Source organism: Anastrepha obliqua, chromosome 1, assembly GCF_027943255.1.
Source record: "Anastrepha obliqua isolate idAnaObli1 chromosome 1, idAnaObli1_1.0, whole genome shotgun sequence".
Classification (NCBI taxonomy): Eukaryota; Metazoa; Arthropoda; class Insecta; order Diptera; family Tephritidae; genus Anastrepha; species Anastrepha obliqua.
The window spans coordinates 140,473,096-140,492,111 of NC_072892.1; the positions used below are offsets into that span (position 1 = coordinate 140,473,096).

Genomic DNA, 19,016 nt, shown 5'->3' on the forward strand with positions numbered 1-19,016 from the left:
GGTTTAAAGGAGTGGAAGTCAAAAAGTGTTACTTGTGGAATGAAGATAAAATTAAGCGTCATAGCGAGTAATTTCGTATTAATTTGCTCCAAATCCTAATCAGCTGAGCATAATTTCTAACAACATAAATAATTATAAAGTACACCACCCAGACGATTCCTTCGCGTACAGCGCCTTTGCGAAATTTTATATAGAGCAATTTTTTTTTATAGAAATATAGTTCATTGATGACGACGGCAGTGTGACGCGGCTAAATTCCTTTTAGCAAGCCCTGGTGCAGTAAATAAGACTCCGTTTGTTTACTGTTTAGAAAGGTTGAAAACTTTATTTAACGATCAGTAAGTTTACGATTAATAATTGAAAATATTATATGTGTCTTACAATTGTTTTTTTGCGGGTCCATGCGTTTTAGTCAACGTCTAGAATGGAAAAGAAAGCTTGCTTCTCTTTGACAGCTGTTGATTGGCGAATGAGAAAAACAGAGAGGTGAGAAAATGCCAAATGGGTTGCCAAAGTAACCTTTCGCAACCTTGACTACTGCGCTACGAGCTTGGCCATCTTTACCAAAATTCATATCTATTACTACTCCTTTCGGCCACGAATTTCTCTTGGAGTTTTCGTCTACGATGACAACCACGTCGTTCAATTTGATTGGGTTTGCTGGTGGCTGATACCACTTTGCACGTCTGGTGAGACAGAGGAGATGCTCCTTAACCCAGCGTCTTCAAAATTGTTCAGCCAACTGGCTAGAAATTTTAAAGTTTTGCCGTAGAGCCGATCCAGAGTTGGCATCGAATCCCACCAGAGTGCCCCATCAGAAAGTGGTTTGGCGTAAGCGCTTCATCTTCACCTGAATCAAGCGGCACGTACGTCAGTGGCCTTGAATTTAAAATGTTTCCGATGTCGGCTAGAACGGCTCTTAACACCTCCTCTCACATACCGGAATCTGGTAGAATGTCCATTAGAATCGATTTCGTAGAACGTATCATGCGCTCCCATGACCCTCCCATATGTGGTGAAGCGGGGGGAATAAAAATCCATTCAATTTCAGGGTATTTTCTTTCTATATCATCAGACGATATTCCTCCCATTTCTTTTAATAGAAGTACACTAGCACCGCGAAAATTGGTGCCGTTGTCTGAAATAATTCGCTTCGGTACTCCATGGCGACTCACAAATTGTTTAAAAATCAGCAAAAATGACTCGGTAGATAAAATAGGTGAGATTTCAATGCGAACTGCGCGTGTGGTAAGGCATGTGAATAACGCACCCTACCGCTTTTCAGGCCTGCGGCCAATTACAACATCCATAGGTCCGAAATAATCCATCCCTGTAAAGGTGAACGGCCTGGTAAAAGGTGACACACGTTCCATTGGCAGATCTCCCATTTGAGGAGGTTGTGGAGAAGCCCAACGGTTCCGGCAGGTTTGACATTTTGCAGCACATTCTTTTACCAGCCTTCTCAAGGCGGAGATGCAGAACCTTTGTCTCATCTCGTTGACGACGATCTCGTTGAGAAGGTGGTGAAATTTCTGTGACAGAAATCGACGAAGAAATATATAGCACAAAGTTTCAAATTTTACACTAAATTTTAGCAAAAGTTGAGAAAGAAGTGAAACTTCTTAGACGTCGATGGACGAGCGAGAATGGAGAGTAAAATGTCAAGGCCATGCAACGTTTTGGGTATTTTCGTTCTGCGAGAGAAAAAAAAGATATAACGTAGCGGAAAAGGAGAGAGAAAGCTATACCTTATATATATCTTAGTTACACTTTAGGCTATATTTCCTGAGATTTTCTTAGTGGTTGCTAATTTCTAGTGAGAAACAAACTGCCTACTTTTTGGCTATTGTTTGTTGGTGCCTACTTTTTGGCGTTATATTTCCTTGGTGCCTACTGTTTGGGACGTTTTTTGGTACCAATTTTTTTTGGCGTTTCTTTGGTGCCTACTTTTTGGCGCTTGTTTCGTTTCCTGGCTAGTGCTTGTGCGTACTATAAAGTGCTATCCATTCCGGTGTCGGATTTATTGGCATTGCCTTGCGGTAATTTGTGCCATTTCTGCGGTCCTGAAATCGCTGCGTTTGTGCGGTTGATAAACGCTCGGAGTAGTGTGCGTTGTTGCCACGGTTTGTGTCCGGCGTTTACCTACACCGGTCGACCCTTCTCCTTTTTTTGTAAATTTTGTCTATTTGTATTCTCGGCAAATGTTGTGAATTTATTTAGATATATATTTTTTCTCTCTCTCTCATTCTCTCTCGCGTCTCTCCCTCTTTCTTTATCTGTCATGAAAGTTTCACTTCTGTTATGTGTACTACGGTACACGCACTTTTTTTTTAAACTTTCCCGGACATACAGTTGCATAGCCTATTGAATTTTAGTATAACAAAAAGCAAAATATATTTTATAAAATTTTGCAATACAATTAATTGTGAAAACCCTGATATCTTGCGAATTAATTGTGAAAACCCTGATATGAAGCGATTAAAGTTTATCTTTATCTCTCCCATTCCTACAACAACAAAAAATGTATTTAAACCATTAAAAACTTAGCTTGCTTTCCCATCACCTCGTTCCGCTTTTTATTGCGAAAAGTAGAAGCACTTCACGCTTTTGTCAAAAGAATAATGAATTGCAGAAAGGTTTACATAAGCACTGGCGTCCATTAAACAAACAACTAAATACAATTCAGTTCATGTACATCCATCAATTTTGAGGCAGCCAGCAGTGAAGTGCTTATAGTGCCTAGAAGTATGCTACGCCACTTGCCTGGCAACCTCATAAATTTAACCGAAAGTAGAACGAACGTTTTAAGCGCTACATCGCTGTTTTATACCTTTATACGCAACTTTATGCGAAGATATTTTATATTTACAATAGCAATATTTGGCCTACGCAGCAAATGCTGGGCACTTATATTCTACATATTCCATATATTCTATAGTTTTAGGTCAGTGCAGCTACGCTCGTACCACAAGAAGTTTTTTGCATGCCATTAAAAAAACATTTAGTTTAACCCTGCAGTGCACAAAGCTAAACGCCTGGAAATTGATAATTCTAAAAAAAAACTTTTCTCTGCGTAATTTTGACTTGAGAGTCACGACGTCTTTAGATGAAATTTTTAATATCTGTCAAAGACACCTGAGTCCACGGGATGCATGCAGGCATTGGCATCATTCTAGTTAGGTGGGCGGAAACAGACTGCAAATTTCGTGAAATAGACTGACGATTTCGTTAAACGTTGAGCCTTTAGATGTTTGCCTGGAGCAAGGCTCTTCTGCGCAACCTCTAGCTTTCTCAAAGCATGAGCTAGTATTCCTCTACGTGTGCTGCCATGTGGGTTCTATGTAATGGTTCGCTAGCGTTTTCGTCGGGTGGTTGGCGTAGCCTATGACCAATTCAATTCCACTTACGTTTTGCTATTTCTGTATTGATCGGTTGCTGTTGTATCAAGTGCCAATTATGCCTGCAATGCTCCTATCCTATTAATCGATCTCTTCATGAACTCAGTGAGATCTCGAATTCTACTGAATTCGATTTTACATGTAGTTGTTATTGTTGCAGTGCTTCTGCTGAAATAATCCTAGTTAGTGACTAGCGCTTTTTTACTACTACTGTTCTCGTGCGATGTCTTGTTTTTTTAGATTACATTAATTTGCTGTAAGAAATGCTTACCGAGAGAGTGACGTTTATTCATCTAGCTAGACCTGAGCATACGCATTAATAGACAAAAAAAATGTCCTACAAAGGAAACGATATTCTTTTATCCTTTGTTCCACAAGGCTACCCACAAACCACGACAAAAAAGGAATAAAAAATGTGTTTTGTATTTAACTAACTCATATTAAAATATAAAAGTAAATACTTAAATAAAGTCATAAGGAAAATTTTACAACAGCAACAAAAAAAACATAAAAGCCCCGATAATTTGTTTTACCAGGTGGCCCAAAATTAATCACCCTCTCGAAAGTTAACATAAACTTATATTATTTTTCATTTAGTAAAAAAATTATGAAAAACATTTCTTTTTAATTTAAAAAAAGTTATTAATTTTTTTTTTATTTAAAAAGTTATTTAAAAAAAATTGATGATTAAATTTGCGCCACCTTGAATTATTTATAGAACTCATTTTTCTCATTTAGTAAAAAAGTTACTCCAAAAAATGTGTAGATGATTAATTTTGTGCCACCTTGTACATATTATTTATAGAAATAATTTTTTCTTTTTCAGTAAAAGAGTTAATCCAAAAAAAAGTTGGATGATTAATTTTGAGCCACCTTGTATTATGTATCGAACTCATTTTTTTCATTAAAAAAATAATTGATTTAAAAAAAATTGGATGATTAATTTTGCCCACTTTGCATTAGTTATACATGGAACTCATTTTTTTTATTTCGTAAAAAAGTTACTCCAAAAAATGTGTAGATGATTAATTTTGCGCCACCTTGTATATATTATTTATAGAAATAATTTTTTTCTTTTTCAGTAAAAGAGTTAATCCAAAAAAAAGTTGGATGATTAATTTTGAGCCACCTTGTATTATGTATCGAACTCATTTTTTTCATTAAAAAAATAATTGATTCAAAAAAAATTGGATGAACAATTTTGCGCCACTTTGTATTATTTATAGAACTAGTTTTCTAGTTTTCATTTATTAATAAAGTTACTCCAAAAAATGTGTAGATGATTAATTTGCGCCACCTTGTACATATTATTTATAGAAATAATTTTTTCTTATTCAGTAAAAGAGTTAATCAAAAAAAAAATTGAATGAATAATTTTGAGCCACCTTGCATTATGTATCGAACTCATTTTTTTCATTAAAAAAATAATTGATTTAAAGAAATTGGATGATCAATTTTGCGCCACTTTGTATTATTTTTAGAATTCATTTTTTTCATTTCGTAAAAAAGTAATGAAAAAGAAAATCGATGATTAATTTTGCGCCACTTTGTATTATTTATAGAACTAATTTTTTCATTTAGTAAAAAAGTTATTAAAAAAATGGATGATTAATTTTGCGCCACCTTTTATTATTTATATAATCCATTCTTTTATTTAGCAAAAACGGTATTAAAAAACCAAACATGGATGATTAATATTGAGCCGCTTTATATTTTCGATGGATGCTAACACTTAACAATAACTAGCAGATTGTTTAAATTGATCTCCGTTTTTTATTAAAAATGCACATAACGCCCGTTTAAACTGTTTACCCAGAGTCACCCCTGTGCATTAGAGGGTTAAGTAAGGCACATTTTGAAGTAGTAGCTCAATTTTATTGAGTCATAACCACCATTACATTTTTATGTGCCTGCGCATGTATGTATCACTCATGCAGATGTTTATGTAAACCAGGTTAAAATGTCATTTTATAGCCAAAACAATATTTACCACAGCGACTGCCTCTTCTGCTGCTGCTGCTACCGAGAGTATGTCAAGCAGTGCTTTGTTGTAGGCAACTTCTGCCAACAAACGCCTTTCAATACGCCTTTGACTTTCTTCTTTGATTTCCTTTCTTGCCTGGCTGTTCATTTCTATGTCGCATTGCTTTTCGATAAATACTCTACCGCGAACATATACTTACATACAAGCATGCATGTGAATACGCGTGTGTGCGAACACGTTGAATAATGGCCTAAATTTATTGTCATTTTGTGTAAAATTTGAGATGCTGCAAAGGCAAATAGTATGCGGAAACAAAAAAACACATATTGCAGCCGCCGAGCAGCGCGTGTGTGGATACTATCTGGCATCTGAAATGAAGTGAGGCCAAACATGCTTTTTCCTTATCGCACAGCCCATTTAACGACCTACATATGCAAATGTGTGTATGTATGTGTGCGCGCGAGCCAAACAACCCACCAACACTCTTTCACACTTTTCTCAGCATATGAGAAAACAGTGCCTTCACATTCACCTGCTCCGCCGACGCTACTGATGATGCCAACAGCACCCAGCGCCACTACCCCTTACTCTCACTCGCTCACCTTTGTATGGCGATCCACTTCATTCTCGCTGCGGCATCATTTTTTGCCCCTTTGGCGGCCTTTTATTATTTATTTACGAGTTTCGTGCATTTTTTATAGCCGTGAACATATGTAAATGGATGTTTCGTATATCACATACACTCGTACATTTGTGTATAAGTACATACCTGTAAAGAAAAAAGTGAAATGTTAGAAAATGTTTATGCCAGCAAAAAAAAAAAGAAGAAAAATAAAAACACCACATAAAAGAGGCAAGGGAAAAATGAAAAAATCTGTATAAGCAAAAAATTTAATTTAAAAAGTGAAAGTATCGGATAGAGATGAATTAGCTTTCCGCAACACACAACCAATAGCACATTTCCATATTATAGACGTCTTGCCGTTGCTTTCCTTGCCTTTCCATTTCTTTACAAAACAAAAAATTGCTACAAAAAGGGTAGCTTCAGTTATGCACCACAAAAGTGACCCGAAAGTATGCCAACGCTACGCTTTATCTCTCATTTGTTATAGCCGCTTTGCCATCCGTTGCTCGATGATGCTACTCGTCGTTCTCTCCTTACCCTTTCTGCCCTATTTGGCAAACAGTATGATGAAAAGATTTAGATAAATTATGCATTGCGCATAATTGAAAGTGGTGGCGTTCCTTTGCCAATGCACTGGTGTTTTGCAAAAATTAAGCTTCGTAAGCCTTTAAGGCCTTTCGTACTCAATTAAGATAATTTTGTGCTTTTTAGAGCGGCTAGGCAGATTTAATTTTTCGATTAGAATTACCGAGAAAATTAGTTTAGAATACGAATAAATTTTTAATTTTTTTATTTCCATATTTGCTTGAAGTACAGCGATAGGCATCGATAAGAACAAGCGCTTAAACGCGCTCGAAGCAGATGAATAAGTTTAAGAGAGACTAGCATGGATTGCCTCATATGATTGAAAACTTCTGAAGCAGAAATGAAGCATGAAATTAAAGAAAAAGTTTATTCGTCGCTTGGCAGGCAATGGAAAACCCCCGGGTACATTTTTGATACGAGAAAGCTTCTCGTTAAAATCGCCTTACTGAGACAGCATAAAACTTCAGGTGTCACCATTTGTAAGATAACTGGAAGGCGCATCCCAGAAGCAACCCAACAATTGCAAGAGAAACTCAAACCAAACGAAGGACATTGTGAAAGGTGAAAAGGTTGAAGTGCCAGTCTGGCACTCCTCAAGTAGCACTAAAGCGCCGTTTTGATAAATGAAGTTCATACTCACAGAGAAATTTTGATACTAACAAAAAAACATGACTTCTAGATAATGCGACAAAACGTGTGATTGACCTCTGCAATCCTCAGATTTGTACACCACTGAGCATTTTTTGGCAATTTTTAAAAGTAAATTTTTTTTAAGAGCAAGCAACGCCAACGGGGTCAAAGATCTTGGAATAACCCTTGATACTAAACTACGCTGGAAGGCGCATGTCAAGAAAAAGCGTGCAGGGTTGGAGGTGTGATTAAAAAACTTTCTCTTTCACTCTATTCTGTCTACTCACAACAAAAACTTATCAAACCGCGCACCCATCTGAGGCTACAGTGGCCTGTAAAGTAACCAGTTAAAAGCCTTAAGTCTACACTTGCTGAGCGCAAGTGGCTTATCAGAAGCTCCTCTCTCTGGAGTTAGTAATTGTTTCGCTTGTCGTGGACCGATAGAAGTCCGTTAGTGTTTAGCGAATTTATTCTCCTCCCACTTTTTAAGAAAATCGTTAATGTAGTCTTTTTTAGGTACACAGAATGGTTTAGGACCAATAAGAGGCCTGTTTTCTTTGCCTTTTTTAGCTAAACGAGCAGCCATTTTATTTTCCTCATGTCCAGAAACCCAACCTAATATGCAATACAGTTTTGAAGTTCCCTAACGTTGTAAGAAGCTGCAGGCTGTCATTTACTATTTTTCAGGCGATTATAGTGGACAGAAGGGCTTTCAAAGCCGCCTGGCTATCTGAAAGTTTGAAAATGTGGGTTCCTCTCATTTTTCTGCGCAGACATTCCCTCGCATATATCTCGATGTCTGGAAGCTTGTTGGGTAACCGACTTGAAACGATGTTTTTAATTAAGGCACATTGGTTCCCGCCTTTGCTCTACCATCATCTAATTTCGAGCCATCAGTAAGCCATATCAAACCTGGCTGAAGTTGAAATAGAATTATATCCGCTTGCCATTCGTTCATTAAAAAGAACTTGAAAGTTCCTAAAGCGAATGCTTTGGGTGATGGTGTATCTATGCTTTGAAAAATAGAATTATGTCGAAAGTCTTCTAAGATCTTTAATTGTTCTTTCATATCCGCACTTTCTTAGTCCAAATTTTCACCTGCGGCGCTTATAAATTTTACGATTTTTTTTATAAATATTGCGAATTATAAAAAATTAGTTAAATGCTGCGTTAACAATTGCGTTATACATTTTGCTTTAACGGCATTTCAGTGTTATGAGCAAAAATCATCGTAAAAATCGCAATTTTAAGCTTTTACTGGGGACCCCCCCAGCCTTTATAGGGACCCTAAGATGTTAGGGCTTTCATTGGTAGAATGGTTGCTCTTTCTAATGAGGGCCAAGCCTCTTCCCCCCTCGCCTACCATCTAAATCATTGTGGTAGGAATGGCATTCGTTAGATGGAAAAAATTCACAAGTCCACCACAAAAAAAAAATGGTAAAAATCAACGCTAGTTTTGAGCCGCTTCAACTTGTACTCTATTACATAGCAAACTTAAATAATCTTTAAAACAGCACACGCAGAATTTTACTACAAATTCTGTTTAAAAAGTTATGAATTTAAAAAACAAAAATAAATGAAAAAAAAAAAATTTTGAAGAAAAAAAATTAAAAAAAAAACAAAACAAAATTTTGAATTTTTTTTTGGATTCGCACAAAGTTTGAGACTTGGATTTAATATAAAAAATCACAAATTTATTTATAGCACTAATTGTTGAAAATTGTCTGCTATTTGGAGAGCCTGTGCTTATAAATCACTTAGTAAAGGCTTTTTAGTTGTTTTCTAATAGCGGCTAGGCAGGCAATGGCATACCTCTGAGTGTATTTCTGTCACGAAAAATTGGAAACTGTGGGTCCCATACAGCTGTAGCTCGGCCAAACACCCAAAAAGGGTGTAAGCGCCAATTACACAGTGACCGACAAAAGTCTACATACACCCCCTATTTCCACTGTATTGAAAGTTCAAAAACTGTACTGAAAAATGTGTTTACACAGTTTTATTTGAAAACTTTTACTAATTATTATAAACTTAAAAAAATCCATACACTAACATAAAATAGCTAAGCTAAGGTAAAAAAACCTAAAACCAACGTTGACGAAAGTCTACCTACAGTACACAAATATTTTACTCCAGTGTGAAAAACTTCACTTAACTCGAAGTAATATTGCTTCTTAGTATTTAGTTGGTCCACCATTAGCAACAATTACAGCTTGAAGCCGTCGTGGCATCGATGATGATGACTAAATTTGTTAACTCGGCAGAAGTTATATTGTTCTAAGTCGTTCTTTTAGTACTGAAGCGGCAATTTTTCGATCTAAAATTTCCCAGACATGTTCAATAATATTCAAATCTGGGCCTTGCGGTGGTGTATTTAATTGCCTTGGAGCATGGTAAAGCAGCCAATCCTTCACAATGTGTGCTGTGTGCTTTGGATCGTTATCCTGTTGAAAGAATCAACTTGGACCAAGCTCCAAATCATCCACCGAAGATTTCAGATTGACTTACAATAGTGATTTGTATTTATAACGATCCATATTGCCTTGAATAAATACTAATCTTCCAACTCCAGATGCAGCAACCACTCCCCAAACCATTACATTGCCGCCACCATGCTTCACTGTTGATACCAAATTCTTCGGAGTCAGTGCAAAATTTTTTTCCTCCACACTTTTGCTCTTCCATCGCTACCGAATTTTTTTTTTCAGAAATAAGAGGCTTTTTTCGTGGTGTTCTACTATGAAAGCTGTTTTCGTTCAGAGCTCTTTGAATTGTTCTTGGATAAACACACTTGTTGGATTGGCTTGCTATATCCTCGGCCAATTTCGGAGCAGAAACTTTTGGTATTTTGTCCACTTCTTTTAGAATCAAGCTGACGTCTCTGCGAGATAGTTTCCTCGGGCGCCCACTGCGCGGCTTATTTTCGGTGGAACCACTATTTTTCAAGTTTTTTTTACAATGGTCTGGACTGTTTAAGTTTAAGATTTTTGAAATTTCGCCACATGATTTTTTTTCATTCCTGTGCTGAATAATTAAATTTCTAACGTCAACCGATATTTCTTTTCGAGGAGCCATTGTAGATGCTTAAGTATTTAAATTGCAACTAAAATCAATATTAGCAAAGCAACAAACATAAGGGAAGGAAAGAAATAGGCAAACGGTATTTTACCGTTATCACAACATAGGATATCAGAGTACAAGCTAGGAAACCGGTTCTGTATGTACACTTTTGTCAACGCTGTTTTTGTGTTTTTTTAGCATAACTGTGTTGTTTTATGTTAAAGAATGGATTTGTTTTAGTTAAGTCGCTTAGAAAAAGATTTCAAATGAAATTGCATAAACACATTTTTAAGCAAAGTGTTTGTACTTTGTAAAGAACGAAAGGGAGGGGTGTATGTAGACTTCTGTCGGCCACTGTAGGTATATATACTACTGTGGGCAAAAAGTAAATTCAGTTTGGTTGTAAAATGAAAAATCTTTATTTATTCTTGTAAATCAATTTCATCCCCTTCATAATAATCCCCTCTCGATGAAATACATTCACATGAAAGTTGGCCCAGATGTTATTAAGAGTGCTTCCAACTCATGAAAAAAGTAACTAGAGCGCAATTTTAATCCCGCGAAGTTTGACAAATAAATTCACCTTTTTGCCCACAGTAGTATAAAGGCTTTTTATCTGCAATTATAAGTTGAGAAATACTTCAAATTGCACGACATAACATAGAAATAAAAAAAAATAGATAAATAAAACATTGTTTTAACAACTTTAGTTTGCTTATAGAGGCAAAATGAAACGCCCTCGCTTAACTTGCTAGTGCTAGAAACGACCAACTCCCACTTTCTACTTCTCTTATTCCGTTCTTTTTTATAGAGTACAAGTAGAAATCAGCTTTTGCGAGCATAAAAACTACGAACAGGTGCGACTGACACTTCAGACTCTCTCTCTAAAAAGTATACAGGCTGCTGCTGAGACAAGCAAAAGCATTCAAAAAACAATTTCGGAAGGAGGTGATATACACACATATGTACATACATGCATGTGAATGTATAAAATAGAAAAAGCAGCAATTTTTATTTAACTTTCAATTTTACAATTATACGACAGTTGCTCGCTTGGCGAACTTTTCTCGCACTCACCACTACTAATTAAAGCCATTTATTTCACATTTCATTACAGACTCAGCTTAAGGGATAACCAGCCAATGCGGGTGCAGAGTAGAGGGTAAGCGCTGCTCTATTTAAAATAAAAGGAAAAAAACAACAACAACAACAAAGAGTAAACTTCCATACGCGCATAAAAAGTGTAATGTGATGGTACATTTGCAGCAGACACCGAAAAAAAGCAACAACAAGCGCCATTGTAACACGTCGTAATGATGCTGCTTTATAGCGGAACGTGCAGGGGTGCTAACAACAAACACAATAACAACAGCACTTGCAGTAAATGTAGATGCTGCCAGATAACAAGCAACATTAAAAACCAGTAACAAGCACTTGACATTTTTAAAATGTAATCAAGCGTCAACAAGCAAAACGCGCCTGCTACTAACATTTTTCATGACATACATTCAGGCGCACATACAATTTTCGTTTTTCCGTTTGCGCATTTTACGAGCGTTTGGCGTAAGCAAATTAACAATAAAATAAGGGAGAGATAAAAAATCAGAAACGAAAATACAAAAACAACAAACAAACAAATAAACAAATGAACAGCTGCCGCATAACAAGCGAGAAATGTGAAAATGCAAATAAAATTTAAATAGATATCAACACAAGTGGACGTGAGTGAGTGAGCGCCTAAAAGTAGATGCTACTTGGCAAGTAGACAAACCGATTAGGCGAACTAATTCAATTTATTTTTTTCTCGTCACGAATCTGTATAGAATAACTGTACGTAAAAGCGTCGATGGACAGAGTGAAAAAGTATTGAAGAAGGCAAGAGTTCGGAAATCGGGGGATAGGCAAGTGGAAGTGCAAATGAATGCCGGCCTCTCGAAGCGAAATTTCGTTAAATAAAAGCGTTCATAGACCAAAATATCGCCTACGTGAAAAATAGCAAGAAAAGGAAAAAATGTTTAGTAATTCGTAAGTTGCACTCAAGGAGTGAAACGGTGGTACGTGACATAAATTTAAAAAACAGAAAGGGAATGTGCCTTTGAATGAGCTACGCGTCGGAATTCCCTATTCACCTGCCTGCTAAAATAAACAGTAATAAGAGACCGAGTGAAAACGGAAGGAGTAATGAGAGAGTGGAAGAAGAAAAATTAACGGACAAACGGGTTGTTTGTGAATTTTAATGATTGTGAAGTTTAACTTTTCTAAAGGATTATTGCATACTTTTCAGCGTGGTAATAAAAAATTAAAAACAAAGTAGCGTAAATAGTGTAACATACTTGTAGGATAGTTTAAATACGCTTTGAACGCATAAACTACACAAAAAGTGAGGAGAGCAAGTGATAAAATGCAATAAATTGGAAAATGTAGCATACTTTTGGGAAAGTAAATGAAAACAACAGTAATTAAAGTAGTAAAGCATACTTTCAGGAGTGCAAGCAATAAAAAATTTTCAAAAAATTTGCAATAAGTCTACGAAAAGAAATCACAAAGTCGTGCATTGCATATTTGCGAGTGAATACAAAGAAATATAACATAAATGTAGCATACTTTTCAGTGCTACTGCGCTAAGTGCCAATTAAGCAAATGATTGCCAAATATATTGCACACATTTACCTACATAAATAAATAGCGGCTTACAGAAAAAATTCTACGCGCGTCTTTAAGCGTGCGAGTGATACAAATTTCTCAGAGACGTAGCAAGTGACCCGAAGGCAAACAAAAAAAAAAAAAAATAAACTTATAAGCAAAACGACTCAAACAAGTAACTGTATTTATCAACAAACACAAATCCATAAGTAAACAATATATAATAAATTACAATTTTAAATAGGGAAAGCTACCACACCTTACTTTACGCAGCAAATGCCCGCGAGCAGTAAAATGCGTCGAAAAGTATGCCCCTATGGGCGAACCAGTCTTCCGCGCCCGAGCAGCGCACACATAGCGAGCATGCAGCTGCTCCTCATAAGCACCATTCTTATGGTCATCGCTGACGGCATCTCAGCTGCCTCACAACTAAAGCTGCTCATAAACGACGATGAGCTGCTGCTGCAGCCGCCACAGCCAGTGCAAGTTGAAGCACTCGAGCGGCCTGAGGGCCATGAAGCGGCGGACGATCCCGACGAACGATTCAATCTGTATCGCAGCGAGCTGAAGCGACTCTCCTATGAGACCATACATCGCATTTTGCGTGACGAAAACGAGCCAATCTATCGGCGTGAGGATGCCGAATTGCGCTACTATCAGAAGCGCTTCTACCAACCGACACACGAAGTGGTGCGGCGAGCGGCTCCAATCGTACAAGTGCGAGAGGAAATCGAACAAACGCCGATGTTGATAAAACCCGCAGAAAATACTCTCAAACTTACGCACGCGCAGCTGTTGAATTTCGATGCTACTCGCGACTATCACGGCAATCGTACCATCATTCAAACACTCGATTTGAGCAACAACCAACTGCAAATGGTGAATTTGAGCGCTTTCACGGCACTGCAGCAAGTGGAGCTCGCCAACAATTCACTCACTGCAATACCTCTCAGCGGCAACGCGAGCAGCACGATTGCGACACTCAATCTGAACGGTAATCAAATTGCGCACGCGGAGGCGATAAGCAACCCAAATCTACGCGAATTGCATTTGAGTGGCAATCGAATCACCCGACTAGCACATCTCAATCTATCGATGTTGAGCGCACTCGAAACACTCGATCTGTCGTGCAATCGCATTGCCGAACTGGAAACGGCCTTCTTTCCACAGCGCATGCACAATCTGAGGCATTTGAATCTGGCTTACAATCGCTTGGGCACCATTTATCGGGAGACTTTCTACAATTTGCTCAGCTTGAATACGCTGCTCCTGAGTCACAACAACATCAGTGACATTGATTATGAGACCTTTTTGGCGTTGCCGAATCTGCAATATCTGGATTTGTCCTACAATCAGTTACGCGGCGAAGCTATACGCGCCCTGCAAGGTATACCGGATTTGGTGCGCCTGTCGATCGCCTACAACCCGGAAGTGGGCGCAGCTATGCAGGAATTTGTTGCTTCGTGGAGTTTAAAGGAGTTGGATGCGAGCGGTACTGGATTGTGTCAGATACCGGCGGCATTGGCGCAATCGGTGAGGACGCTTAAGCTGACCGACAACTGGCTGAAGGTGAGTACGGGGCAATGGGGTAAAGGGAAACAGAAGACGAGTATGGACATTTTTTTTTTTAAGTGGGATTTCCTTTAGAAAAACTATTCGAACTAATTTGTAGAAGCCTCTATTTCTTACTCGAGTTTTGCTAATTGACTCACATACAGAGAGAATATCAAGCTATAAACGCGCATCTAACAAACTGACTGGAGAGCCATTAAAACAAGCACCAGCCTGTTGCAACCAGAGAGCATCATGCAAGTGTCGCCCTTGATAAATTTGAATCCAAATTACCTATGTAAATTTCTTGAAATATCTGAAGCCGAGAGGTTCCTAGCGAGTCAGAAAACCTTGCAACGAAATCCACAGGAAGACTAAAAACGCTTAACGAACTCTCATGCACGACATAGCTCAATAATCCGCAACAATATACTCAATATGGGATATATGGGTACGGGTTTTAAAGGGGAAAGAGGTTCAAGATCACTTTCGAAAAAGAAATATGGAGCTAAAGCCCTTGCAGCTCTAAACGGAATACACTTAACTTTTATAAGGAAGGTTCTAAAATGACCAGATTACTGCAGTATATTCGAGGCTGAGGTTTTCGCAGTTGGAAAGGCAGCAGTCCTAGCTTGTGTTACCACTGGGACCACCTCTAAGGTTCACTTTTACCTAGATAAACAGACAGCCATTCAAGCCATTACATCGTTTAGCCAAACGTTCAAGATTGTTCTTCAGAGCAGGGAGGCGGTAGAAAGCAAAGGAGGCAGCAGATAGTGAGCTGGCCATAAGGGCATTGAAGGGTACGAGATAGTAAACGATATAGCGAAAAACGTGGTCCCCCTATCTTCGGATCTTGTCAACGAAATTCGAAAGCCAATACGAATAGTATACAACGAACTAGACGAAAACGTGATCAGAAAATTCAAGACAAGATGGGAGAACTTGCCCACTTCCAGGAATGCTAAGATCATATCAAAGCATAACGATCACAGTCATACGTGATCAGAAGAGATGAAGAGAGAGATGCAGATATTGTAGAACTATGACAGGCATGCTGACGGAACATAGACCAGCAGCAGCGTCTGCTTATAAGATAGGAATCTCGGACAGCGAGGAATGCAAGAAATGTAGGGAGCGGGACTCAAGGGAAACTGTAGGCAATCTCTTCTGCGGATGTCTTGCGTCATTCAGTACACGCTCAGTTGACGGATACGAAGACATATCGGCAGTGGATTGGAAATGTCTCAGTAAATTCGGAATAGAAACAGGCACCATTCGGGTGACTATTTCAAAACACATAAATAATGAACTCCATCTGGTATCGCTATGGACCGAACTGGTTCATGCGTAGCTGCAAGTCAACCATTCAACTTAAGGGGGTATTCTAGTCTAGACGACTTAATTTTAGGTATTTTTAAAACTAAGATAAAAAAATTGAAACCCCTTTTTAGTATCCATTTTTTTATGGTTTTTATTAATATTGGAAAAGTATAAAATAATAATAAAAACAAAATTGTGGAATATGGGGGCTACATAAAAGACGGTGCTCCATGGTTGACATGATTCCAACCCTTGTAGTGATCTACAACAAACAAGCTAAAAAAAAGTCTTCATTAGTTAGGATTTCGCTATCGGATTACGCCAAATCAAAGAAAAAAAAATTCTCAAAATGGCGTCAACTTAAAAAAATTTTTTTTTTACCTTTTAAAATTTTTTAAAAATACTTCAAAATTAAATTTTTCAAAATCCGAGGCAGGCGCGATAGACAGATGTATAATAAAAAATTCTTATGAAACTTCAAAGCGATCGCTCAAGTAGAACTTGAGATATAATGACGACCATCTCAAAAAGAGTAGTTTTGAGAAAATCGGGTTTGAAGTTTGAGCAACAATTCCAATAGAATAACTTAGATCATAATATTTACTACTCACTCTGGATTAATCGGCGATATATTTCTAGGTATATATTATAGAAGTATAAAGTATATATATTAGGCCGGGTCGATTTGTGGGGAGGCAAAAAAATCGCGCATTGCTCTGTGAAAATCATATTCTAGGGATCAAAATAAGAAACTTTGCCGAAAGAACCATACCTCTATAACGAATTCTGATGTCCCCCAATTTGCCAAATAGCACTTCTAATTTTTCATCGGACTCTGTATGCCTTAGTTTCGATCTATACCACAGACGCAAAATCTCAAAACTGTTTTTTTTGCACACTTTTACTATTGACACAGACAGACAAAATTAGGTTAGATTCTCTGGGAGGTTGACACTTCGACCTCAGAGTCTTTTGTGCCCTCTAATCATCACAGTACCTCATGCAGACCCAGTTCCTTTAGTAAAGTCAGGACAGAGCTGGATTGGATTAACCTTATGAGCATTTTTTCTGCCTGCAGATAACTAAAATATCCCAACCTTCTCCGCGGTATACCCACTTTCCTGACTGTAGGCTTAACGCAACCTGTGACGCTGATCAAGGAGTGCCAGTGCTCACTCTGTTCAGGTCAAAAAGTTCTACTATCTACAGAATTGTAAACTACGAAAGGGTAGAGTGGGCAAGCAGCTCGTTCAAACCCTAAAAATCACCCGGACCAGATGGTATTTTTCCAGCCCTGCTCTCTAAGGGCACTGTAAAATTAATACAAATTCTGGTATAAATATTCAGATCAAGTCTTAGTTTGAGTTATGGCCCTAAGATTTGGAGGGTGGTCAAGATATTATTCCTACCAAATGGAGGCAATAAGCTTCCTGAATCTCTAATTCTAAAGACCAATCAGACTTACGTCTTTCGTGTTGAAACCCATCGAAAAGCTACTAGACTGTTACCTAAGATAGGATGGATAGATGAACTGTTACCTCGATAATCCCACTCCATAAACTGCAATTTGCATATCAAAAAGGGAAGTCTACAGTTGCAGCACTACACACAATTGTTCGGAAAGTCCCTTGACCTTAAAGAAGGAAGCCCTCTGTGCTTTTATGGACATTGAGGGTGCATTTGATAACGTGAACTTTCAAGCAATAGAACTGGCACTCTCCAATAGCGGAGCCAATACAGCAATTGTTACATGGCTAAGCAACATGCTAACCCACTGATAATCACAGCCTCTCGGGGCCAAGTTATCCTAAGCGTTACAGCTGCGAAAGGATGTCCACAAGGGTTTCTAAACATACCCACCCTGGGAATGCATGGAATAGAGGTACCTCTAAAGGAAGAGGTTATCTAGGAATTATCTTGGATAAAAAACTCACTTTCGAGGCCCACCTCAACTCAGTAAAAAAAGCCAATCGGTGCTCAAAGCCTTGAATGGCTTCACATTCAAGTCAAAAATCCTAAAATGCATTCAACAAACTGGCCACTCATAATCAGGGCTCACTGATTTGGGTACCAGAACATGACGAACACGAATGAAACGAGAAGGCGGACTTCTATGCCAAAAAAAAGAGCAGAAGGGCTACTTATTGGACCAACCCCATTTTTCGGCTTTAACAAAAATATGTAAAATAAAACAGGAAACCAAAAAATGGAGCCAAAAAAAAAAAATTAGCTAACACTTGCACTTCAAAACGTTCCTAAACTTCAATGCCAGCAGAACAAAATCTGCTCTAACCCTAGATAAAAAGGGACTCAGATTATTCTGTGGAGCACTTACAGGTCACTTTGCTTGTAATAAACTCTTTAGCACAGTGGGGTTATATGGTACAAGATGGAGTCTATGGAACACTTAATCACCAACTGTAAGGCATTAGGCCACAGGAGACACAGAATCCTGTGGTTTTTTCTAGACCCTTGCTCCCTGCTAAGGAGCTTGTTCGATTCCGCGCTATACTAAATAATTATAATTAAGTAATCAGGGTCGCAGTGCATAAAAGCCTTAACCTAACCCGTACAACCATTACCAACCTTTTATATAGAGTGATAAAAAAAATCAGTGGTGCACTTTATTATATTAAAATCTAATATTTAATTTTTTCTTTAAACTGATTAAATTTTTTTAATTTTTCCTTTATTAAAAAATAATTTTAATAAATTTCTTAAAAAAGAATATTAATAAATTTCAAAACTAGTCAAAATATTGGCTGGTTAGTTAAAGTGTTGATTCATCCATCATCCACCTAGCGCTTCCGCACCATTTTATAAGTTGCTTTTTTCACGAGCTGTGTATCCAAAACATTTTCAAATGTACTTATTGTACAGGGGACAGGCTCAAATCTCTGCACAAGATATAGATAAAGAATACCTCGTGCGTCATTAGCAAGTGGAATCTGTTTCAATATGTTTGTAACTTAAAAAATCTAGGCTTAACCGAAAAAGTACACGAGCACTCTTGGCATTGAACACAGAAATAGGAAACTATCCACGCAAACCTAAAAGCCCTGGAAAGTGGTATCACCTACTGGATAGCAGTAGAACTACCTTTTTATCGCCGACCAACCTTTTCATAATAAAAAAATGCATAACAAATTTAAATATTTCCAGTTGTCGAACCTAAACAATTAAAAATTTTAATTAATTTGTAGCAAAATAGCAAAAACTG

The 19,016-nt window shown here is 37.7% G+C and overlaps 1 protein-coding gene across 1 annotated transcript in view; it reads left to right on the plus strand.

The window, feature by feature from the left end:
• The first annotated feature begins 13,216 nt into the window (after window positions 1–13,216).
• The window catches only part of LOC129237511 (uncharacterized), a 31,124-nt gene continuing 25,324 nt past the window's right edge, over window positions 13,217–19,016 (plus strand). The window contains exon 1 of the mRNA XM_054872316.1: window positions 13,217–14,491. Coding sequence (XP_054728291.1) covers window positions 13,217–14,491 — 1,275 coding nt within the window. The remainder of the gene's footprint in view (window positions 14,492–19,016) is intronic.